The 27,081-nt window shown below is 35.0% G+C and overlaps 1 protein-coding gene across 3 annotated transcripts in view; it reads left to right on the forward strand.

Moving 5' to 3' along the window:
- Positions 1-27,081, forward strand: part of IPO11 (importin 11) — a 337,786-nt gene that overhangs the window by 283,099 nt on the left and 27,606 nt on the right. For all 3 annotated transcript variants that reach the window (XM_077117257.1, XM_077117258.1, XM_077117255.1), the window contains 2 exons: positions 13,863-13,958; positions 17,793-17,877. In XM_077117257.1, coding sequence (XP_076973372.1) covers positions 13,863-13,958; positions 17,793-17,877 — 181 coding nt within the window. The remainder of the gene's footprint in view (positions 1-13,862; positions 13,959-17,792; positions 17,878-27,081) is intronic.

Raw genomic sequence — 27,081 nt, forward strand, 5'->3', positions numbered from 1 at the left:
TTTGCATAAGGCAGGTCTAAATATAAAGTAATCATCCATTTTCCCTGTAAGGAAACTATACCTAAGGTTTTTTGATCAACTTGGATACATAGAGTTAATTGTGTATTTATAATATTAAGTTGTTTGTTTAATTGTACATGCATATTTTTAGGTAATGTAATATATTACTTTAGAAAGATTTATTTTCTCTTTTATTTCTTGAAACAGTTTTTAAATGCTTCGTATAATTGGTTGATATCAGTGTCTTCATCATTACTGGTAAATGTCCTCCCCTTTGGTTATCTAACACTATTCCAGAGAGCAGTACCATCATTTCTGTCTGGGCTGTGTGACATGTAATACTTTTCCCAGAAGTTTAATCCTGAGCCACAAGTACCTTTTTCATATAGCTTTAATAACATTAGCATAACAGTGTTCAACATTTACAGTTGGAGAGGCCATGCCTTTAACCAAATCCCTGTTAAATTTCTTTTGAAATTTAATTTTTCTTGTTTGAAAAAAACAAGAACCAATTCTGTCAGGTGATACATATAAGAATCCAGAATGAGAATCCACTGGAATTTTTTTCAGCTTGATGTCTTTTCCAAACAGTTCTCTCCCAGTCAGTGTCATCTACTTCTTTTAATGAAATCTTAGTGCATCTTCATTGAGAATTGTCTCTTACAGCATCGCCTTTCTCTTGAATATATCTCATATGATGGCAGTTTTCTCTTGTCTATCATACATAGATTCACTATACCTACTGCTTATACGTAGTCTTGAAGATAATGGCTTTTCTTTTTGTCTATGTTGATGTTTGTACACACTGGAAAAAAAAGCGAATTGGGGGAATGTTATAAACCACTTATAATAAAAGCTTTTTTGTAAGAGTTGTTGGGCACAAAAAGATTCGGCTTTCATTTTAAGTTATCTTAATGAATTTCCACTATGAATTTTTAGCCTATTTCCTTGCCAGTATTTGTCAGGGGAACTAGATTTATTAATACACTTTTCCATGACCATACAAAGAAATACTATACAGATAGGAAGGATGTGTGTTTCCATTTAGGTGACAAAAATATTTGCAGATTAGACCTGGAAAATATCTAGGGATGAAGAAAGCAAATTTTAGTGTAAATGTCACCACTTTTTTAGTCTCTGGTATTACAGAAATTCTGGAATAAGACTACAAATCAGGGCTTTCTTTCAATAAACTTTTTTGCTTACTCTTGTTAAATGGCATGCAGAGAAATACAGTTCAAAGAAATTTTGTGGGGGTGTAGACTTTAGTACCTAAAAACTTGTTTATTTTCTAAAACTGCCCTGATTTTACTGACCTTTTTTATTTGAAATATAATAATGCAAGAGAGACTTTAAATATTCATCAGCTGTGATGTATGTAAATAGTATAATTTTGGTCTTTATTTGGATAAGATAATTCTAAAGTTACTGGGTTCTGATTTACTTCCTTCTTGGGCCTATACCATGAAAATATGTCACATCGTTGTCTTTACCTTATAAAACAATGCTGTAAATTTAATTGAAAAATTTGCATGTCTGTTTTCTTCCCACGTCCAAGGGGATGAAGATGTGACATAAATATGTAAATCCATAATTTATAGACAGATAATTAAAGGCATATGCTTTGATGATGGGTCAAATTATCTAAACCAGGGGAGTGTACAATGCTTACTAGAAAAATACTAATGAAAGTTGGCAATGATGAGAATTAAACAATCAGAATTTGCCAGTGCTTCTCTGTCATCATCTAGGGAACAGGGTACTCTGAGTTTAGATGAGTGACAGTGAATCAGAAATAATCCTAAAATTGAGAAAGGCAATTACTTGGGATATAATTTGATTAAAAACAACAAAAAAAGGACATCTAACTGTTGCTTAATTTCTTTGTTTTGCCTGCAGATTTCTAGTTTATAATGTGCTGCTGAGCATACAGCTCAGTGTTTCTCAACTCTTCCTCTGAATCAAAGAACAGATAACATTCACATATGAAGCACCCCTCCTTATGTGCAAAGTTATGTGCATTAATCTTTAAATTTCCTTTAGTTTCTGAGTTCCCTACAGTGACCATCTTTTTATCCCAAAGGCCTATTATGATACCTAGCATACTTTATGGGTTTACATAATGTCGATTAAAATTAAAACTTAACCATGGTGACCTATTTACCAGGTAGGGTTGACTTGGGTGAGTTGTATGATTATTTATTCTGTTCACCCCTTCTTTGAAAATTAACTGTATCCCAGTATAAGTCATTCTGTTTATTGAAACAGCAAGCCAGTATTCTGAAGTTGGCTCATGGAACTACACCAAAATTTAAAATTTTTCCTGAAGTAATCCATTGATCTATTTTTTTTTAAGCTCCTGAGTGTTGATTTTTCTATTGCATCGTAAAATCTCTATATAAGCTTGAATCTTAGCCAGTGCTTTCAGAGACTTCTAAATTGCTGTGTAGTTCTAGTACATCACCTGTCACCACTCACTAGGCATTGATTCGAGGGATTAAGAGCTAAACCATATAAAGTTCTGTGGTTTCCCTTGGTTACCTTCAGTTCTTTGTCAGATTGAATGGATATGAGTATGGGAGGATTAATAGAAGATGTCGCGTTGAAGAGAATTCTAACAAGGTTTCGCTGGTAACTCTAGTATGTAACACTTAGAAAAGAAACAGTGTTCTTCATCAAGTAACATAGAACATAATACCTAATTCCTGGCCTATTGAATTCGAAGATAAATATATATATATAATTATCATTAGGCACAATGCCTCCTCTCCTCCCCCTTCTTCCTCATACCTTTTTTCACTTCATTACAGATTTATATTTCTGTTTTAGTTGCTCCCATTTTAAATTTCTAGTTACATTTTAAAGCACTGAATTGAGGAAAATTGTATATTATAAAAAGGCAAAGTTGATTCTTAATTGTAAAAGACAAGGGTTAAAAGAATGTTATGTGAATAAAATTTGATTGAAGGCTTAATATTTCAAAACTTCATGTTGCTAAAGGTCATACTAAGAGTACTCCCCATAAAATAAACCTTTCAAAAGACTTTCTATTTCATACAGAACATTTACGCATTTAATATTTAAAATATAAGGGGAGAGAAAATTTATAATTTCTTAAGGCTGGTTTCCTTTAAATATTTATTCTGTATACTAAGAAAGTACAGGCCTCATTTAGATTTTTGTTTTTTCTATTTTGGGGGAGTTCTTTACCCAAATTGTTTTAAAAGAGCAGTAGTTGAAGTATGTCCTTTTGAATGCTTTCTGAACTTTGAGGCTTTGAAGATCATTTTTGTATCTTTTTTCTGATCCCACAGTATGACATAGATATTCTCTTACTCTTTTCAGTTCTTCTCCCTTCCTAGGATCAGTTCGTCCTTTTCAGAGCCATCTCCCATACTTTTCTTTCATAGTAATTTCTGAACTTTGAACTTTGAATGTGTGCCTCATTTTCTGTGACTTAATCAGCTATTCCGTGGTAGGCATGGTTTTTCCTTTCTACTGGAACTCCACAAACACCACAGCCAGGTCCCTGCCTCTTGTTTTGTTCGCTGTGTACCATGGGTCACATTCAAGTGAAAAAAATAAATAAAAAGGCTGAGGTTGCCATACCTCTCTTACTTAGGTCCTTCTAGACAAGGCCTCTCTCTTTTTTAAAAAATATTTTTATTGTAGACCTTAACAAACAAACATACAAACATTCTTGACATACAAACATTGTATACATAGTGTACAATCAGTGGCTCACGATATCATCACATAGGTGTGTATTCATCACCACGATCATTCTATTTGAACATTTGCATCTCCAAAGCTCATACATACCATACCCCTTACTCCTACCTCTCATTGACCATTAGTATTTCAATCTACTCAATTTATTTTAACCTTTGTTCCCCCTATTATTGTTTATTTTTATCCATATTTTTTACTCATTTGTCCATACTGTGGGTAAAAGGAGCATCAGACACAAGGTTTTCACAATCACACACATATTATAAATGCTATATCACATTATACAATCATCTTCAAGAAACATGGCTGCTAGACCACAATTCTACAGTTTCAGTACTTTCTTCTAGCCAGTCTAATGCACCATTAACTAAAAAGGGGATAGCTATATAATGCATAAGAAAAACCTCCAGGATAACCTCTAGACTCTGTTTGAAACCTCTCAGCCACTGATGCTTCATTTTGTCTCATTTCTCTCTTCCCCCTTTTGGCCAAGAAGATTTGCTCAATCCCTTTATTCAGCTCATCCTGGAATTTCTGTCCTACATTGCCAGGGAAGTTTATACCCTTGGGATTCATGTGACCACGTGGAGATGGGGAGGGCAGTGAGTTTGCTTGCCGTGTCGCCTGAGAGAGAGCCCATGTCTGAACAACAAAAGAGGTTCTCGGGGGTGGGGTGGGGTGTGTATCTCAGGCCTAATTTTAAGTAGACTTAGCCTATCCTTTTCAGGGATAAGTTTCGTAAGGGCAAATCCCAAGGAAAAGGGCTCGGCCTATTGATTTGGTTGTTCCCAATCCTGACTTGGAATGTGCATGCCTGAGTTGAGGCCTAATTATCTAAATCTATTATTTAGATTCAGCATATTGCTAGTCACTTTTTTTTTTTTTTATTAACGGAAAGAAAAAAAAAGAAATTAACACAACATTTAGAAATCATACCGTTCTACATATGCACTCAGTAATTCTTAACATCATCACATAGATGCATGATCATCGTTTCTTAGTACATTTGCATCGGTTTAGAGGAACTAGCAACACAACAGAAAAAGATATAAAATGTTAATATAAAGAAAAGAAATAAAAGTAGTAATAATAGTAAACAACAACAACAAACAAACAAACAAACAAACAAGCAAACAAAAACAAAAAAAACCCCATAGCTCAGATGCAGCTTCATTCAGTGTTTTAACATGATTACTTTACAATTAGGTATTATTGTGCTGTCCATTTTTGAGTTTTTGTATCTAGTCCTGTTGCACAGTCTGTATCCCTTCAGCTTCAATTACCCATTGTCTTACCCTGTTTCTAACTCCTGCTGAACTCTGTTACCAATGACATATTTCAAGTTTATTCTCAAATGTCCGTTCACATCAGTGGGACCATACAGTATTTGTCCTTTAGTTTTTGGCTGGATTCACTCAGCATAATATTCTCTAGGTCCATCCATGTTATTACATGGTTCATAAGTTTATCTTGTCTTAAAGCTGCATAATATTCCATCGTATGTATATACCACAGTTTGTTTAGCCATTCTTCTGTTGATGGACATTTTGGCTGTTTCTATCTCTTTGCAATTGTAAATAATGCTGCTATAAACATTGGTGTGCAAATGTCCGTTTGTGTCTTTGCCCTTAAGTCCTTTGAGTAGATACCTAGCAATGGTATTGCTGGGTCGTATGGCAGTTCTATATTCAGCTTTTTGAGGAACCGCCAAACTGCCTTCCACAGTGGTTGCACCATTTGACATTCCCACCAACAGTGGATAAGTGTGCCTCTTTCTCCGCATCCTCTCCAGCACTTGTCATTTTCTGTTTTGTTGATAATGGCCATTCTGGTGGGTGTGAGATGATATCTCATTGTGGTTTTGATTTGCATTTCTCTAATGGCCAGGGACATTGAGCATCTCTTCATGTGCCTCTTGGCCATCCGTATTTCCTCTTCTGGTAGGTGTCTGTTCAAGTCTTTTTCCCATTTTGTAATTGGGTTGGCTGTCTTTTTGTTGTTGAGTTGAACAATCTCATTATAAATTCTGGATACTAGACCTTTATCTGATATGTCGTTTCCAAATATTGTCTCCCATTGTGTAGGCTGTCTTTCTACTTTATTGATGAAGTTCTTTGATGCACAAAAGTGTTTAATTTTGAGGAGCTCCCATTTATTTATTTCTTTCTTCAGTGCTCTTGCTTTAGGTCTAAGGTCCATAAAACCGCCTCCAGTTGTAAGATTCGTAAGATATCTCCCAACATTTTCCTCTAACTGTTTTATGGTCTTAGACCTGATGTTTAGATCTTTGATCCATTTTGAGTTAATTTTTGTATAAGGTGTGAGATACGGGTCTTCTTTCATTCTTTTACTTATGGATATCCAGTTCTCTAGGCACCATTTGTTGAAGAGACTATTCTGTCCCAGGTGAGTTGGCTTGACTGCCTTATCAAAGATCAAATGTCCATAGATGAGAGGGTCTATATCTGAGCACTCTATTCGATTCCATTGGTCGATATATCTATCTTTATGCCAATACCATGCTGTTTTGACCACTGTGGCTTCATAATATGCCTTAAAGTCCGGCATCGCTAAACCTCCAGCTTCGTTTTTTTTCCTCAAGATGTTTTTAGCAATTCGGGGCACCCTGCCCTTCCAGATAAATTTGCTTATTGGTTTTTCTAATTCTGAAAAATAAGTTGTTGGGATTTTGATTGGTATTGCATTGAATCTGTAGATCAGTTTAGGTAGAATTGACATCTTAATTATATTTAGTCTTCCAATCCATGAACACGGTATGCCCTTCCATCTATTTAGGTCTTCTGTGATTTCTTTTAGCAGTTTTTTGTAGTTTTCTTTATATAGGTTTTTTGTCTCTTTGGTTAAATTTATGCCTAGGTATTTTATTCTTTTAGTTGCGATTGTAAATGGGATTCGTTTCTTGATTTCCGCCTCAGCTTCATTACTAGTGAGTAGAAAAGCTACAGATTTTTGAATGTTGATCTTGTAGCCTGCTACTTTGCTGTACTCATTTATTAGCTCTAGTAATTTTGTTGTGGATTTTTCTGGGTTTTCTACGTATAGTATCATATCGTCTGCAAACAGTGATAGTTTTACTTCTTCCTTTCCAATTTTGATGCCTTGTATTTCTTTTTCTTGCCTAATTGCTCTGGCTAGAGCTTCCAACACAATATTGAATAATAGTGGTGATAGTGGACATCCTTGTCTTGTTCCTGATCTTAGGGGGAAAGTTTTCAATTTTTCCCCATTGAGGATGATATTAGCTGTGGGTTTTTCATATATTCCCTCTATCATTTTAAGGAAGTTCCCTTGTGTTCCTATCTTTTGAAGTGTTTTCAGCAGGAAAGGATGTTGAATCTTGTCAAATGCCTTCTCTGCATCAATTGAGATGATCATGTGATTTTTCTGCTTTGATTTGTTGATATGGTGTATTACATTAATTGATTTTCTTATGTTGAACCATCCTTGCATACCTGGGATGAATCCTACTTGGTCATGATGTATAATTCTTTTAATGTGTTGTTGGATACGATTTGCTAGAATTTTATTGAGGATTTTTGCATCTGTATTCATTAGAGAGATTGGTCTGTAGTTTTCTTTTTTTGTAATATCTTTGCCTGGTTTTGGTATGAGGGTGATGTTGGCTTCATAGAATGAATTAGGTAGTTTTCCCTCCACTTCGATTATGTTGAAGAGTTTGAGGAGAGTAGGTACTAATTCTTTCTGGAATGTTTGATAGAATTCACATGTGAAGCCGTCTGGTCCTGGACTTTTCTTTTTTTTTTTTTTTTTTAAAGGAAAGACAGAGAGAAGGAAGGAAGGATAGAAGGAAGGAAGGAAGGAAGAAAGGGAAACATCTTTAAACATTTTCTTGTTTTATAGTATTCTGTTTCTCCGTTTTTGTTACATGGGCTGGGGCCGGGAATCGAACCGAGGTCCTCCGGCATAGCAGGCAAGCACTTTGCCCGCTGAGCCACCGCGGCCCGCCCCTGGACTTTTCTTTTTAGGGAGCTTTTGAATAACTAATTCAATCTCTTTACTTGTGATTGGTTTGTTGAGGTCGTCTATTTCTTCTTGAGTCAAAGTTGGTTGTTCATGTCTTTCCAGGAACCTGTCCATTTCATCTAAATTGTTGTATTTATTAGCGTAAAGTTGTTCATAGTATCCTGTTATTACCTCCTTTATTTCTGTGAGGTCAGTAGTTATGTCTCCTCTTCCATTTCTGATCTTATTTATTTGCATCCTCTCTCTTCTTCTTTTTGTCAGTCTTGCTAAGGGCCCATCAATTTTGTTGATTTTCTCATAGAACCAACTTCTGGTCTTATTGATTTTCTCTATTGTTTTCATGTTTTCAATTTCATTTATTTCTGCTCTAATCTTTGTTATTTCTTTCCTTTTGCTTGCTTTGGGATTAGTTTGCTGTTCTTTCTCCAGTTCTTCCAAGTGGACAGTTAATTCCTGCATTTTTGCCTTTTCTTCTTTTCTGATAAAGGCATTTAGGGCAATAAATTTCCCTCTTAGCACTGCCTTTGCTGCATCCCATAAGTTTTGATATGTTGTGTCTTCATTTTCATTTGCCTCTAGGTATTTACTAATTTCTCTTGCAATTTCTTCTTTAACCCACTTGTTGTTTAAGAGTGTGTTGTTGAGCCTCCATGTATTTATGAATTTTCTGGCACTCCGCCTATTATTGATTTCCAACTTCATTCCTTTATGGTCCGAGAAAGTGTTGTGTATGATTTCAATCTTTTTAAATTTGTTAAGACTTGCTTTGTAACCCAGCATATGGTCTATCTTTGAGAATGATCCATGAGCACTTGAAAAAAAGGTGTATCCTGCTGTTGTGGGATGTAATGTCCTATAAATGTCTGTTAAGTCAAGCTCATTTATAGTAATATTCAGATTCTCTATTTCTTTATTGATTCTCTGTCTAGATGTTCTGTCCATTGATGAGAGTGGTGAATTGAAGTCTCCAACTATTATGGTATATGTGTCTATTTCCCTTTTCAGTGTTTGCAGTATATTCCTCACATATTTTGGGGCATTCTGGTTCGGTGCGTAAATATTTATGATTGTTATGTCTTCTTGCTTGATTGTTCCTTTTAATAGTATATAGTGTCCTTCTTTGTCTCTTTTAACTGTTTTACATTTGAAGTCTAATTTGTTGGATATTAGTATAGCCACTCCTGCTCTTTTCTGGTTGTTATTTGCATGAAATATCTTTTCCCAACCTTTCACTTTCAACCTATATTTATCTTTGGGTCTAAGATGTGTTTCCTGTAGACAGCATATAGAAGGATCCTGTTTTTTAATCCATTCTGCCAGTCTATGTCTTTTGATTGGGGAATTCAGTCCATTAACATTTAGAGTTATTACTGTTTGGATAATATTTTCCTCTACCATTTTGCCTTTTGTATTATATATATCATATCTGACTTTCCTTCTTTCTACACTTTTCTCCATGCCTCTCTCTTCTGTCTTTTTGTATCTGACTCTAGTGCTTCCTTTAGTATTTCTTGCAGAGCTGGTCTCTTGGTCACAAATTCTCTCAGTGACTTTTTGTCTGAGAATGTTTTAATTTCTCCCTCATTTTTGAAGGACAATTTTGCTGGATATAGGAGTCTTGACTGGCAGTTTTTCTCTTTTAGTAACTTAAATATATCATCCCACTGTCTTCTAGCTTCCATGGTTTCTGCTGAGAAATCTACACATAGTCTTATTGGGTTTCCCTTGTATGTGATGGATTGTTTTTCTCTTGCTGCTTTCAAGATCCTCTCTTTCTCTTTGACCTCTGACATTCTAACTAGTAAGTGTCTTGGGGAATGCCTATTTGTGTCTAATCTCTTTGGGGTGCGCTGCACTTCTTGGATCTGTAATTTTAGGTCTTTCATAAGAGTTAGGAAATTTTCAGTGATAATTTCTTCCATTAGTTTTTCTCCTCCTTTCCCCTTCTCTTCTCCTTCTGGGACACCCACTGCACGTATATTTGTACGGTTCACATTGTCTTTGAGTTCCCTGATACCTTGTTCAAATTTTTCCATTCTTTTCTGGATAGTTTCTGTTTCTTTTTGGAATTCAGATGTTTCATCCTCCAAATCACTAATTCTATCTTCTGTCTCTTTAAATCTGTCATTGTAGGTATCCATTGTTTTTTCCATCTTTTTTACTTTATCTTTCACTTCCATAAGTTCTGTGATTTGTTTTTTCAGTTTTTCTATTTCTTCTTTATGTTCAGCCCATGTCTTCTTCATGTCCTCCCTCAATTTATCGATTTTGTTTTTGAAGAGGTTTTCCATGTCTGTTCGTATATTCAGCATTAGTTGTTTCAGCTCCTGTATCTCATTTGAACTATTGGTTTGTTCGTTTGACTGGGCCATATGTTCAATTTTCTGAGCGTGATCCGTTATCTTCTGCTGGCGTCTGGGCATTTAGTCAGATTTCCCTGGGTGTTCGACCCCACAGGTTGAAAGATTTTTCTGTGCAATCTCTGGGTTCTGTTTTTCCTATCCTGCCCAGTAGGTGGCGCTCGTGGCACACGTTTGTCTGCGGGTTCCACCAGTGAAAGTTGCTGTGGGTCCTTTAACTCTGAAAAATTCTCACCGTAGGGGAGGTTTGGCAGCCGAAGCGTCTTGGAAGAGTGCCAGCCGGCCTGGGGTTCCGAATGTGGGGAGGGTCGCCAGCCGCCGCAGCACGGGAGAGCGTCCGGCCGAATTAGCTAGTCGGCCTGGGGCGCCAAGCGTGGCGGGAGGGCGCCAGCCGTCGCAGCCCGGAAGAGTGCACTGTTCCCAGCCGGACGGGGGAGTCACGTGTTTGGAAGGGATCCCCCGGTCACTGTTCTCCGCAGTCTGGGGATTTCCGACCCAACTCTCTCAGTTGGTCCAGGGGGCCTTGCGTGGTGGGGGCACCAGCCGCCGCGGCCTAAGCGGACCACCTGTCCAATTCTACCAGCTGGCCTGGGAAGGTGGAAGGGAGGGACTCCGGTTGCTTGCTGTCCCACCCAGGAAAGCCCGTGCCCCTTGGTGATCTCACCGGAGCTAGTTCTCCCAGATAGTCAGCCATTCCAGGATGGGGTACGCCGTCCCTTTGATCTCCCTCGTGGCTCCGGGAGCTGCTCTGTATTATCTCCACTCCCCCAGTAACTGTTCTGGAGGAGGAAAGGTGAGGGTGGCAAGGCTGTCAAGGCTGGTGGCGGAGGAGCCGGCAGACCTGCTAGTCACTTTTTAAAGTTGTAGCAAAGATAACTTCTTACCTTCTCCCCTCAAAACATGTGCCTGTACTGGTAGCACCAAAGTTGATGAATACAATTTGAAGTAAAATCTGTAATAAAATGAGCTAGTTGCCAACTTGTGCCATTTTAAATCTCTCCCCTGACTTCTGTACCCTTTCAAGATTAGCATTTGTCCAACATAGTAAAACCCTGTCAGACTCAGGTTGCCAGATGTGTTAGAAAAATTCATAGTCAGTAATTCAGAAAATACAGTTTTCAGGAATTCATTGATTTCTTCTGAAATTTTTGGATCTCTTAGAAGATGTGGGTTTTATTCTTGGGAGTGATGTGAGTAGAGAAGCAGCTGTTCCCTGAGTGCATTGGCCCTAAATGATAATGAAATAATGACCCAGTGGATGGTCTTGGAAAGTGTAGTCCAGAGGACTTTTGTCATTTCAAACTAATTCAGATTGGTTGTTGATAGCGATGGAATAATGTCACTGTATTAAAAAGAAATCTTAGGCCCTGCCCTACCTTACTTTGCACTGGGAAAGGGAAGTAGTTGTTTTCCATCCATGTATCTGCTATCCCTGAGTCCAACCTTCACTTTATAGTTCAGGAAACTGAGACCTAGAGAAATGAACTGACTTGAGTAGGATCCCACAGTGGCTGAGCTTTTAGTGCAAAATCTTGATTTTCTATTCTGTTTCTACAGCTTTTCTCACTAAACTAAAAAAGATTGTGTATGTGTTTCTTCAGAGATTTTTTAGCTCTTACGTGAAAGAAATATGATGTGTTAAATGTATCACACTTGAATGGACAGATGAAAGAGCTTGAGCTTACAAAGACTGATACATGACTCAAACTGTGCTAATCCTGGAAATTACTTTACCAAACATTTTTCATTAATTACATATGTAATTGTAGCATGAGAAACATTGTTACATCTTTTGCAGGAATGATACTGTAAGTACCCTAGAGGCAGGAATTCTGATCTGTTCAATTAGTTTTAAACTCAGGTATTATAGTGTACCATTGAATGCATATATATTTTCACTTTTTTAAACGTCAATTTATTAGGGAGTGCAAGGGCAGTTCAGTGGTAAACTTCTCCCCTGCCATGCGGGAGACCCAGATTCAATTTCTGGGTCATGTACTTCCCAACAAAGCAAACAAGCAAAGAAAAGAGAGAAAAAGCAAACAGTCAACAAATGGTGCCACAATAATGGGATACTCACATGGAAAAAGAATGAAATGTGACCCCCACCATACAGCATACACAAAAATAGTTAATTTATTAAGGTATAGTTTATATATATAAAAAGACTGACAATATTAGGTAATGGCAATGATGAGAAACAACTGGAATCCTCATACATAGCTGGCAAAAGGACAAAATGGTATTTTTTTTTAATCAAACTGTCTTTGACAGTTTTGATAAAGTTAAATACCTGACCACCATATAACCAAGTAATTCTAGTTCTAGTTATTTACCCAAGAGCATGAAAACAAGGGTCCTAAGACCTACAGCTTTATTCATAATTCCAAACTGCAAACAACCCAAATGTCAATCAACTAATGAATGGATAAATAAATTGTGGAATGCATGTACAATGGAAGAGTACTCAGTAATAAAAAACAACAAAATTGCAGCTACAAGCAACAGCATGGATAAATCTCAACATTAAGATAACAAAAGAAGCCAGAATGTATAATGTAATAAAACATACCCTTTTTAGTGTACTGCTTTGACAAATTTACACAGTTGTGTAACCATCACTGTGCTTAAGATATAGAACAATTACATCACCTCTAAAAAGGTTCCCTTTCCAGGGCAGTCCACGGTGGCTCAGCAGGCAAGAATGCTTACTTGCCATGCCAGAGGACCCAGGTTCGCTCCTGGTGCCTGCCCATGTTAAAAAAAAAAAAGGTTCCCTTTCTAGCAAGCCCCAGCTCCTAGCAACCACCACTCTGATTTCTGTTCCAATAATTTTACCTTTTTTTTTTTTTTTCCAGAAAGTCATATAAAGTGAAATCATACAACATAGCTTCTGGCTTCTTTTGTTATCTTAATGTTGAGATTTATCCATCTTGTTGCTTGTAGCTGTAAGTTTGTTGTTTTTTATTACCGAATACTCTTCCATTGTACATGCATTCCACAATTTATTTATCCATTCATTAGTTGATTGACATTTGGGTTGTTTGCAGTTTGGAATTATGAATAAAGCTGTAGGTCTTAGGACCCTTGTTTTCATGCTCTTGGGTAAATAACTAGAACTAGAATTACTTGGTTATATGGTGGTCAGGTATTTAACTTTATCAAAACTGTCAAAGACCGTTTGATTAAAAAAAAATACCATTTTGTCCTTTTGCCAGCTATGTATAAAGATTCCAGTTGTTTCTCATCGTTGCTATTACCTAATATAGTCAGTCTTTTTATTTTTTTAAATTTTAATTAAAATCTCTTTGTGAATTTAATTTTCATTTCCTAATGAGTAATGATGTTGAGAATCTTTTCATGTACTCATATGCCATCTGTGCATCTTCTTTGGCAAAGTGTTCAAGTCTTTTGCCTATTTCTAAATTGCACTATTTATCTTCTTATTGAGTTGTCAGAGTTCTTTATATAGTCTGGATCTGAAGTCTTTATTCAGATATTACGAAAAATCAAAGAACATAAAACTCTCTCTCTTCTTTAATCCATTCCTCTAATATTTAAACACACCAATAATCTGGTGAAAAAAGTTCTTTTTAATGTTATACACAGAGGTTCAAGATTTGCTTTAAGAAATGTATTTTGAAAATCTCTTTTGTATTTCAGAACAGGGTTTTTTCTCTTCATGTTTAAGAGGGTAATTAAAATAAGAAGAGAATTGTCTGTTGAAATACTTCAGTTCACTTGTTTTGCTCCTCTTTACTGTAGTGTTATCCAAGATAAATTCTGTGGCATTATAAACATTTCCGTGGAGGGCCTACATGATGTCATGACAGAAGATTCTGAAACAGGAACTTATAAAGAGTAAGTAGGTTATTTAATTAATCTCTCTTGATCTTGGGGGATAATTAAATGCTTGCTGCATGTTTTTTTTGTTCAGTATTGTCATATGAAGTGAGAATGAACATTTTGTAATTTTGTATCTTAAAAAGAAAAATTTTCACCCTTTATTTTGCTTATAATATTTATTGATTGATCCTGAGATCAGCTTTATTTTATTAAAATGATAATTCTGAATTGGGCTTTTTAGATTTAATCATTATTTTATGATCTGACATTAAAATTTTGTTTTTAATTCCAAGTATATGTTAGCACATACATTCATTTTTTTTTTTTAACGTTTTGAGCATATTCTTTTTTTTAGCTTTCAACTTGTAAAATTCCTCTGCTGTTTAGGCAAGTTAATGGGGGAAAAGGGATGAATTACTCTTTGTCTCATAGGAGCATTATCATTTCCTTTCAGATATTTGAGGTCATATGGTACTTGACTAGTTCCAGAAGAGAATATTTAATATTGTTCTTTTTGTGAATATAGTTAAAATCATGTTATAAAGATGATGGTACTTTCAGCTATTAATTTGAAATTTTCTTTTTAAAAAATGACTCATTACGGATGTATGGGTGGTTCAGTGGTAGAATGCTCGCCTGCCATGCAGGAGGCCTGGGTACATTTCACGGACCATACACTGCCCTGCCCTCCCCACCCCCCCAAAAAAAGAATCATTATATACTTTAGTAGTTAGTAGAATAGCCACACCGTTCCTCTTATTATTACTGTTAATAATAAGGGACACACTCATAAATTGATAAAACAAGGCTGTATGATTCCATACTCCTGGGTTCCTCATTAATAAAATGTTGAGCCTGTTTTTTTTTGTTTGCTTTTTTTTTTACTCTTTCTAAACTCATCCATGCAAATCATATTTTTTTAAAAGATGGAGAGTAGATGTATGAGTTGAACCTTATTATTCATATATAAATAAAATGTGTTGTGACATTTTGAGAAAATAGGAGTTCAAATGAGGGGAGCCGATAGCACTCAGTGAAAAGACTAGTAATAAATAAAGGCAGTTATATATTTTGTGCAGAGCACACAGCAGAATTCCAAGTTGATTTAGCAAAAATTCAGACAAAGAAAAGGCACCATGGTCACAGTCTTTAGGAAGGGATTAGAGTCACGATGTAGGAAGTGGAACACATAATGCTTTTTATTTAGAAGGGATGAGAGTCTGGAAGTTGATGGAAATAGTTTGTACATTATCTAGTGCAGTTTCATGATTTTAAAAGTCAGGATACCAATGCTTAAAACAGTGTAGTGACCCAGCGCATTAGTAGAAGAGTCAAGAATAGAACCAAGGTCTTCCGACTCAATATGCCAAACCCAGCCATGAAGAAAAAGTGTTGGTCTGGAAGAAGATGATGATGGAAGTAAAGAAAAACTGACGGGGAAGCAATTCAGGGATCCAGATTAGAAAGGACTAGATTCTAGGGTTAGTGTGAACAGCTGGAACATATAACCACTGTTTTCTTCCCTGAGTCTTTATTTCTAAGAGGGGTTAACTAGTTCTCTGATAAGTCTTACTGTTGTGTAATTCTGTTAATTACATAGAGTCCAACGAATTTAAAATCCATGGGACTATAGAACATAAGTCAGTGCCAGACAATCAAATTGTTGCATAGCTAACAGCCTCCAACTTTCCCTTCCTGTTTATTGAAACAGTTTAGTCAAAGAAACTTCATCTTTACAGTCCTGTTGAATTCCTACTGTATTCTCATGTAGAATGAGTTGTAGCAAAAGAAGAAAACCCTGTCTTCTTCACCTGCATAATTAAGAAGCGTTGACAATTAAATCAACTTTTTGTTCAGCCTTGTTTGTGTCAGACACTGCTATGTGAGGAAATGGCTTCAGTGGCTAAGCAAGGTATAGTTGCTGTCCTGAAAGATCACAGCCTGGAAGAGTTGATGAGGACCAGTGGAGCAGTATCAGCTGCAGGAGAGCAAAGGGTCTGGGGAAACTGAGAGTAGCCTCTGAGAATGTGCAGTATGATCTGCTGTATAGTATCTCATTTGATATAAAACTCTGAGGGTATTTATTAAGCATAGAAGAGAAGTGCTTGAGACATATGGAAGGAGAAATTTTAAAGGATTGATGAAGGTGATACTTCATAAAGGATAACCATGTGTGTAAGAATGGGAAAAGTGGTATAATTGGTATATGATAACCAAAGGCATAAAGTATTCTTTTTTTATGGATTGTTTTGGTTGGGGGTGTTATGTATATATATATATATGTCCTGGAAATTCTCTGGTGTTAAAATGATAAATCTTTTATGAAAAGCAGAACAGAGACTTTTTTTTTTAACTATTCTAGTAAGTTAACACATTTTGGAATGCAAAATAAAGCAAACTACCTTTATAAGAGAAACCCTTCCCTGGTGATCCACAGTCTTTGCAATTATAATTCAAGTCCCTAACAGTACTTTATGGCTATTGTGAAGAAACCCCATCTTATCATGTGGTTTTAAAATATACACCTTGAGGTCTAGACTTTTTCTTGGCAAGGAGGTGTCCTCTGCTTTTCATACCCAAAAGTAATAATGGGCTGCCAGCACAGAAGAGTGGTTCCGGTGCGCCTTGCGGGTACAACCTTCCTGGCTGTTTCTTCCCCACCACTAACCCAGTGCTGAGAATAAAAGGAACTTGCTCCTCACCCTCTGTACCTAAAGTTTGTTATTAATGAGAGAAAGTTTGCATGGTACATTTCACCTTATTAAATAGCTATGGGTTGACATAATGATATCATAATTTTCTCACTTTGTGCAGAAAGTTATTTACGTCACTTACATCATGCAAAAAAGCATTGCAGCTCCAAGAGGCCAAGCAATGCAGTGAGTTAGGGGTTGAGCTCTTGCTGTTTTTCAGAGCTTTGATTTCCAGTCTAAGGTTCTTACTCTTTACTCCAACCAGTATCTCCAAGTTATATTTTTAGTTATAGAGTTTGGGGGAAAGGACACCTAAGTGCACTGGAAGAGCAAGCCTGATCAAGTTTCTGGTATCATGCCACACCTGTCCTCAGCCCAGACTTAAAATTATTCATGCAGCTGAGTCAGGAATTGCCCTTCACCTATACTTAATACAAAACGTGAGAAACCAATCTGTGCCACAGTATTTTGGATAGGAACCTGTGACTTACAAATTATTGAATTCTACTACTCTAAATTAGGAAACAGTGAGTTTGTTCCATTAACTTGATTCCCTAGACAATATTCATTTCTCCCTGGAACCAGTGTCGACTGTTCCAGGGAGAAATAGGAAACTGTATTTCTATTATCTTTACTACACTGGTGCAGATAATCGAAATGATTTATAATGATCTTGCAGGTACAAGTACTATCAGGGGCAAGTTCCGCATAGCCATTGTAATGCCACTTGGAGCATAAAGTTGGTTCTTACATAATTGATTTTTAATGATGTCATTGTTTATTGTCGTTGCTATTATAAAACATTACTAATCTTACAGATGTGAAGATTAGTGGGAAAGAAGTATTTATTTTTAATGTTCATAAGTATTTTAAAAAGAAAGGATACATTTTGCTTCATCAAGTGATATTTGGTTCAAAAGTTGCCTGTAAATAAATTTTCTACCTTAAATACCCAAGGAAAATTCTCTCTTTTTTTGCTGTGGGTCTCTTAAAATTGAGATATCTTTTCTTAGTTAAAAACAGTACCTGGTTATATCTCTCTGTTGCTTATTTTAATACATAGAAGCGTAACTATTCTCAGTGATTTTGAGGGCTTGCTTTTAGTATATTATAGATATTCTAAAAATTTATTTAAAATTTGTTTTTTTACTTCTAGCTGCATGTTGATGTCTCATCTTGAGGAACCAAAAGTAACAGAAGATGAAGAACCACCCACAGAACAGGATAAGAGGAAAAAGATGGTAAGTTAGGAAAGTAACTTTTGAAAATTAGGGAGATCCAATATCATTATTATATGTTTGTTTATCCATGCATTTATCTACTCACCCCTTGTTCTAGAATTAATGTAATGCATCTGAGTTTTGAATCTGAAATTATGCGTAGAACCAGTAAGTGTAGGAAGTTCTAGTTACCTCATGATCTGAAATGATTGTGACTTGCCTTAGCAGAGAAGAGGGTTTATTTTTTTTTTTTTACCTAAAGGAAAAAATGTGACCCTCAAACCCTATTTAAGCTGTAATGCGTATTCTTCTGTTTTGAGGAAACTTACTGAAATTTCTTGCATTCCGTATTATTTTATAAATCTCAATGAAGTTTATGTGAGAAGCATCACAGACCTTTAAAAATGTGCTGAAATTCATTCAGTTAACTGCTAAATTGTTTTAAAATCATTAATTCTCACTTCAAAAGTCCAATAAGAAAGAGAAATTAAAAAATAAACATCTAAAATATCTTGCCTTTAAAAATTATTTATAATCTTGAATTATTAAATACATATTTTGGCACATGAATATAATTTAGGTATAAAAATAATATAAAATAAACTTTTTCCCCTTTTTTTCTTAGACTCTTTTCTAATCTTATGACCTCACCACTTAACTACCTTCATTGTGCCTTCTTTCATCATTTGTAAAATGAAAACAACAGTAGCATCTGAATCATAAGTAGAAAAAATTAATTTATAAAATGGTCATAGAATAATACTTGCTACTTAGTCATTACTATTTAAGTGTTAGCTTTTATTCTAGTCTGGTCATGATATTCATTACTTTGAATTATCCCACTTCACCCTTATCAGATAGCTGATACAGTGCTGCCCTGACAGCCTTCTTTTATGTTGTATTTAAGTTAATTCACTTAACTTGGATTTTATGCTAGAAATTGTCTCCCTAGCAGCTAGTGTACATGGAAGGAGTACATCCAAGACTCAAAAAACCTGAATTCTAGTCCTGTTTGTGCCGTTAATTATAACCTCAAGCAATCATCTTGTCCCTCTAGAATTATTCCCTTGTCTGGGAAATGTGGGGGGAGTTGGTTTAGTGGATCTCTGGTGTCAGTAACCTAAAAAATTATTTGATTTTTTAACTCCTTATACCATTCATTTCCTTCTCTAATACGTAGTGTTCTGTCTAAATAATCAATTGTTAGTATACCTCCAGAGATATTTCTACCTAGAAATGAGACTATGTGGTATTCTAAAATATATAAAAGCTTCTTTTCTTCATTTATCTTTGTCTTCCCCCACCCTTACTTTTACTTTTTTTAACGTTGAGTATATCATTGGTGTTAAAGGGAAAATGTGATAAATAACGTTTTTCATCACAAGATTCTGAACTTTCAAGTGAACAGCAGGCATTCTGTTTCTGTTCAGTCATCAGTTTTGTATACTCTTTATTAACTTCGTTAATTTGGTAGATCTATTCTTAGCAAATTATGCTACCCAAATATGTTTTTCATTCTATATATAATCTTCAATGATATCATATAATAGTTTATTTTAATTCTAACTTTATTTTCAAGGTAAGTGGAATATTTCTCAAAAGCAGTGTAAGACATAGTGTTAGAAATAATACATTTCCTGGATTCAGTTTTATGGTTCTACTTTTTGTTTGGGAGCTGATTATTTTACCATTATTATCCTAATTCTAGATAGTATCAGTTTATGGAACAACTATTATTTTTCATTAGTGGCTGAATTTATAGAGTTAGTCATCACAGTAGTTGTTTGATCTGGAGATTATATTGTCATTCCTGCTATGGTTTCCAGTGCTTTAGTCTTGAAGGATATGCTAAAGACACCACAGCAGTTTATGATTAAAGCTGAGGTTATGTAGTTTGTCCTTGAATAAATCTAATAATGAATGCACTGTTCATTTAAACAAGTTTAAGAAAATTAGTTTCACTGTCTCTGTAGGGTTACATGTGTAAATTATGTGTTTCTTTTCCAGTAATTGTGCATCCTTTTACTGTGATGTCTTTAACATTAGAGATTTATTGAAAACTATCTAGCGGTGTCTTATATTGTTATTTCTAAGGAAAGAGGAAGCATTTGCTGGTGGATGTTTATGAATTATTATTTAAAAGAAAATCCAGTAGAGCAGATTTTAAAATGAAGTTGTTAATTTACCAGTATAAAAAGTACAGCTGCATATGTAACATTATCTTTTGCAAAGCAGTATTTTAGTCATCTTATTTTACCCTCATAACAGTTTTGTGACCAGGTAAAAATGAGAAAATGAAAGTACAGGGAAGTTACCTCTTGCTCAGAGTGACAGGTCTAGGTAATAACAAAGACAAGGTTATAACTGACCTTTTTGTCTGCTGTTCTGATGCAACCTCTCCTCATTATAGTTTCTAAAACTTTGATAGCTTTTCTAAATATTTTGAGGAATCCTCCACACTATTTTGCTCAAACTTCAGAATGTGTAGGAACTAAATGTTTTGGGAGAAAAAATAGATCAGACCAGAACACAGGTCAGCCACACAAAGTCAGGGGAATTGGAACTAGATCTGCAGAAAATATTTAGATTTTCCTGTCCTTGAGATTGACGTGGGATAGGAAACATGTTGTTTATTAATGTGTAGGTTTGCTTTACTTTATAATTAAATTTAGTTTGCAAAGCATTGAGCAAATATAACCTAGAGCTAGAGTAATGACCTTGTTGAATGCTCAGTGATAGGGAGTATCAGTTTCAGGGAGAACATTTATGATAATTCACAAAAATTTTAATTCTTTTGAGAATAATATTTGAGTATTTACTGTATTTATTCAGTATTTTACGTATTTATTGAGCACCCTTCACATACCAGACACTGTTCTTTATGGAATGTGTCCATGAACATTACCCCATAGAGGTAATGGAGTTAACAGTCTAATACTTGTTAGGTAATAAACAAAGAAATATTTATTCATGCATTTAAGTTTATGGAGATTTCTATTAAATAATAAATATCACTGTAGTTTTCTAAATTTGTTACTTGTTCTTCAGATTTGGAAGTTTATATCTACTCTCAATCCGTTGACAATTAACTTTTTTTATCCTGTGTTGCTATTGTTACACACTTTAGTAAGTTTTCTATTCAGTTTATTATTTTCAACAGAAATGTCATCTTGGGAACCATTTTAATAGTTTGAAAAATCATTTGTACTTTTAGTAAATTTGATCTATTTCGAAAGATTAATGTACAAATGTGGAAATATATTTTAATATATTTTAGAAGAAAAATTTAAAGCTGTCATATTATATCTAGTCCTTAAATATGAACGGTTATTTTTTCACAGAATTTTCTGTATTATATGGTAGATTAGAATTGAAAACATTTATGTCATACTACGAACTACGGAAAATAAAATGTTTAATATATTATCATTTGAATGTATTGTATTTTACTTTTAGGTTACTATTTGCTGAGGGATCTCTGCAGGTGAATTTTCCCTGTTTGTTATAAAAACTTTAACTTTTGACAAGCTTAAATATTTATATGGCTATCAGTTTTCTGCTTTAAATTGTTCTTACATGGGGCAAACAATTTTTTAAAATATTTTTATTGCGATATCTTCACACATCATACAGTTCATCCAAAGTATACAATCAGTGGCTCATATTATCATCACATAGTTGTGTATTCATCATCATGATAATTTTTTAGAACATTTGCATCACTCCAGAAGAAGAAATAAAAAGACAAGAAAAAGTCATACATACTAAATCTTATCCCTCCCTCTCATTACCACTAGTTGGATTAGGCTTTGAACACAGCCAAATATGAGTAGCTTGTGACACTGGCAAACTGCCTTGCAGTCTTTGATAGGCTACAGCATATCTAAGCAAATTGATTGTATGTTAGACTGGGTTACATTTTGTTTGGTAAACTCATATCTGAATCCTAATGCCACAAGTAATAAATCCTGAGGATACCTAGCATATTGCCTTCAAGTGAGTATTAATTATTTCCTATGCTGCTTTTGCCATGTATAGCACTAAGTCACAGAGGAACAAAAGTGCTGTGCTGTGGACCTAAAATCATCTGAAAGTCAGAGCACATAACTTCTAACATTTTCCAGTTCTGAAAGCAGATAAACAGCCACATTTACTCTGTACCGCAAAACAAATAGTGTTTTGTTTTATTTTTGTAAAATTGATTACGTCATTTTATTCCTGTAAATTGAGAAATAGAAAAACATTTAAATTTCAAGATGCCTCATCTGCAGTTGAATCACTCTCAACTTACTTGGGTTTTCCTTTAGAGCTATATGTTCGTGTACTTTTCTCTTTTTTTTCTTAGACTCACCAACTTTCCCTAAACTTTTAATCATTTGCCAAACAAAGATCCATAACTCACTACTCCTGTCTCATCTTGAAGCTTGTTGGTACCATGAAAGTAGAAACAGCACAATTTGTGCATAATTTTCCTAATTCACTTTGTCACTTTTCAGTTCTGGCAGTAAGTATCCTGCTTCTAATGGTCAGGTATATAGGCTTGATTATGTAAAGTCAGTATAATCCACCAGCAAGCCCTTCCCTTTTCCCTTTGAAGTAACCAATGTTAAGATACCTCTAGATAGTTTTCAGTACATTTCTAATGCTAAAGACATCACAGTAAAACACTCCTGAAGATTGTAACCGTTAACCTGAATATTCAGTAAAGTTGTTACATGTGGATTTTAGTGTTTTGTTTTCAAACTTTTTGTTGCTTTGGTAATGTAATCTACAATTTATTTTTATTGCAATATTTACTTTGTAATCTATATGCAAAGCAATATTTTGAAATGAGTGAATGGCAATATTCAGTATTAACTTGTGTAAGTAATTAATATTGCTAAAAACTTTGTACTATATATTTATACCTATTCTCAAAAAAACACTCAAACTTGTTTAAGTGCCTAAAAACAAGTTTCTAGTTAGAAGAATGTAGAATGAAGACTTGGGAAAAATATCAGCTGTACATTTAGTTTTGGGGGGCATCCAAAGACTCTAGATGAAGAAACATTAGTTCAAAATATTGGGAAGGGAAAACTAAGTATTAAGGATTAGTGTGCATGGAGAAATTCCTAATCTTGGATTCAGTCTGTGGATAAACTTTTGGAGGGGCTTATAAACACGTGAGATTGGGTACAAATTGAGGAGAAGGGTATGCATTTTTTACAAGTCCCTAAAAAATTAATTCAGCACTATCTTTTGACCATGCCAGTGCTCTGTCTCATAGTAATTAAATATACCCTGACTTTTCATACATGCACTATGTGGTATATGCCCTCATGACTAATTTTTCTTCACTTAGCTTAAATTGACCCGACCGCCTTATATGTCATGAGTAGTAAGTGAACACTGAAGCCCTTGAAGCAAATCCCTTTTTAACACTAGCCACTGGTCATACAGAAACAGATGTTCAATATTACTAGCTAAATGAAATGAAGGCTGCAGAGAAAAATGGTAAAATTGAGCCCGTGGGCTAAGGGAGGCAGAAGGCCTAATGCCCCAAAGTAACAGAAGTGTAGATTCATTCTTGCTGCCTTTTTATTAAATTCATTTGGGAATGATTCCTATATAATAACTTATATCTCACAATCACAATATGTCAATATTATATGTTTTTTCACATTACAGTTTTTCCTAAGATTCCTTGTCGTTGCCTTTCTGTCCTAAAACTAGGAAAATCACTCTTAGCTTGATTCACATTTACCTATTTCTTTTGACCCTGTAAACTGAAATATCCGTTCAGCAAACATGTATTAAGCCCGTGTTAGGGACAATACTGAATACTAATTCAATGCGTGTGAGGGGAAATGAGAGAGATTTGAAGATGGAATAGAAAGGGGAGATTAAAGAGGAAAGCATTTCTGTGTCCCATGTAATGTAGTTTCTAGGCAGGAAATGTAATTGCATTTGTGTTTTGAGACTATAAATAGTGTTAACTCAGACTTTTGTTCACAACAGTGATGGAAATACAGGAATTAAATTTCCCCTTCTGCCTGAAACAGCTGAGAAACGACAAAATACATGAAACAACATATTTTAAGATATTAAACATCAAAAAATGAAGGATAATGATCCCTGAGAAGCAAGAAACAAACATGATGAGCCTGTTGATTGCCATAGCTTACAGCCTAGAGAGAATTCTGGGCTGTGACATAGGGAAGGGTAACTGAGGGTCTCTATGAATTGAGAAGAGGATGCTGGGAGTCCAATAGGCCACAGTGGCTTGAGTTACCAGAGAAGAGAGAGCTGGACAGAAAGATTCTGAAAAACTTCAAAGGGCTCCCTTTGAATCTTCATCTGAATAGTAATAATCAGATGCATGTGGAGAAGTTACCCAGGGAAAAAACCTTCCAAAAGAATTGTTAGGGAAAAATTAAAAATTAAAAAAAAAAGAAGGATTGTTAGGGAAAAGGAACTCATATAGCACTAGGAATAGTTCCTATTGTCACAAGCCAAAATGGAAAACCTCACAATTCACAGAGTAGAGTACCATATTGATAATCACATTAAATGTACATGATACAAATATTACAATTTAAAGGCAAGGATTGTCAGATTGAATACAAAAGTAGGACCCAGCGATATGCTACATACAAATAATGCTAAAGATGCATATAGGTTAAAACTAAAAGGCTGGCAAAAAATTTACTATGCTAATACTAATCAAATGAAGACTGAAGTGGCCATGTTAATATCTAACAAAGTAAATTTGAGAGCAAAAAATATTACCACAAATGAAGAGGCTCATTTTATGATAAAGAGGTCCCTTCATCCAGAGAACATAAGTCTTAAATATTTGAGCACCTAATAAAAGCACAAAAACCATGAGGCAAAAACTGATAGAATTACAGGAAGTAGACAAAATCACAGTAGTTATAGTCAGGGATTTCAGTAACCTCTCAATTAATAGAAAAAGTAGACCAAAAAAATCACCGATTATAGAACTCTTGATGACCATATCAATTAATGACAGTTGACAGTTATGGAGTACTCCAGTAACAGCAGAATATACCTTATTTTCATTTATTCATGGAATATTTATCAAGATAAACCGTATTCTTGGCCATAAAAAATGACTCTAATTTAAAAGGATTCATATCAGACAAGATACACATGTCTGACCTCAAGGGAATTAAAATGGAAATGCATTAACAAAATGATAACTTAAAATTTCCCTCAATATTTGGAAACTCAACTAATACACTTGTTAATTAACCCATGAGTTAAAAGAGGAATTACAAGAGAATTTGAATATATTTTACACTGAATAAAAAAGGTGAAAGAAAAAAAATCCTAACATTCAAAATCTGTAGTATACAGCTAAAGCGGTACTTATAGTGAAATTTATAGCACTAAGCACATTTATTAGAAAAGAAGTGTCTCAAATCAGATGCTTCAGGTTCCACCTTAAGCAGCCATAAAAAAAAAGCAAATTAAATAGGATTCAGTGATAGTTGAAGCCTGCTTATGAGCTCTCCAGTCTATCAAAAGCCCTGTACAATGTCAGGACGTGAAAAATGTACATGGCACAGAATAGGCAAGAACAGAATCTAACCATTATTTAAAAATTTGGGGTGGTGCAATGGTGGCTCAGTGGCAGAATTCTTGCCTGCCATGCTGGAGATCCGGGTTCAGTTCCTGGTGCCTGCCCATGTTAAAAAAAAAAAAATTGGTTGATTTGAAGGTTTTTGCCTCATCTTTTAGCTTGAGGCCTTTTGAAGAGTTGATTTTGTCATCTTTTACTTAAGACTTTAAATATGAAGTCAAATGTAGTGTGGTAGTGAGAGGCATCATGGTTTGCCACGAGTAGAACAAACTCATCTGGATACAAATCTCAGCTCCAACACTAACAGTTTTATTAATTTGGGATGATTAGCAAATGCTGAACTTCATTGGTGAATGAGTTTCTTTATTGGTGAAATGGCAGAATTAATAGTGCTGTAGGGTGAGGGTTTATATAATAAATGTAAATCCCACAATTAATATTTTGCAAATATTAGGAGCCCAGTACATATTAGCTATAACTATTTCCTCTAATGTTATTGACATAAGTTCATGAAGGAATGTCAGTTTTATTCAGGAAATCCACATTTGTTAATATGATTAAGTGTGAATGGATAGACCAAAAAATGAGAAATCACTGGGAATGTTTTTTGTTTTTCATTTACAGACACTGAAGTATTATAATTTGCCATGAGCTCCTAAACGTTTATGTGAGTCAGACTTCAAAACTGGAAACTTGAAACTTCACTATTTTCTTACCTTTATAGTCTTCAAGAGTAATAAGTTAGTATGGTATACCATGTTCCATGAGGGACTATCTTCCATTAATCATCCAGGGCACCTCTCTTAGGCCTTGTTTGCCTCCGTAATTTAACATGGCAGTTGTCCTTCCTTGAAATCCCAGCACTCTGAGTTCCCTTGGGAGCAGATGTCTATTCAGTAATGGCTTGGAAAAGGGCAGAGTTCATGTGTCAGATACTGCATCCTTCTCATATACCTCCCAAAAATTACTGCTTAGACCTGACCTCCTACTATGAATATCAGTTTCTGTTATCATTCTGAGCAACCCATAACCCTCTGTTTTCCAGTGGTTCAAATATAAAATTGTCCAAAATACCAGTCAATCTTTAGAAAACCTCTTTTTACCTAGAAATTATTTATCTGAAGGGGTATTCTCCTTAATAGCTGCTAGCAGTTCCCTTTCTTCTCTTCCCTCTTAAACTCCAGATGTTTGGTGTAGAGCTAAATACCTTTCTAGAGATAAAAGTAACACAGGAGCAGTCAAACATGTAACAACTGTTAAAGGGTATTACATACATATATTTATGTAAGAAATTCATGTAAATAAAATTGGAGAAAACTGGACACTTCTTTAGCTTTGAATTGTGTGTGATGTATTGCTGTTATCCTCACATTGTTATTCTTTTGTGATAAAGTTTTACTCTTGAAAGTAAAAATTGTTTTATTTAATTCCTATTCAGTTTCTAAACTTTTTGAATTTTATTTTGATGAGGATGGATGACATCATCCCATCTTTCAGGGTTTTTTAGTCAACAACAATGTGAAATATTTATAGAATACTCACGTAACTGTATCCATAGATGGCCTCTGAAAGTGTCTGTTATACTAATTGTCAAATTTATCTTACTGATATTATTGAATATTTTTATTCTACTAATGGAG

The sequence above is a fragment of the Tamandua tetradactyla genome, chromosome 9, assembly GCF_023851605.1.
Source record: "Tamandua tetradactyla isolate mTamTet1 chromosome 9, mTamTet1.pri, whole genome shotgun sequence".
NCBI lineage: Eukaryota > Metazoa > Chordata > Mammalia > Pilosa > Myrmecophagidae > Tamandua > Tamandua tetradactyla.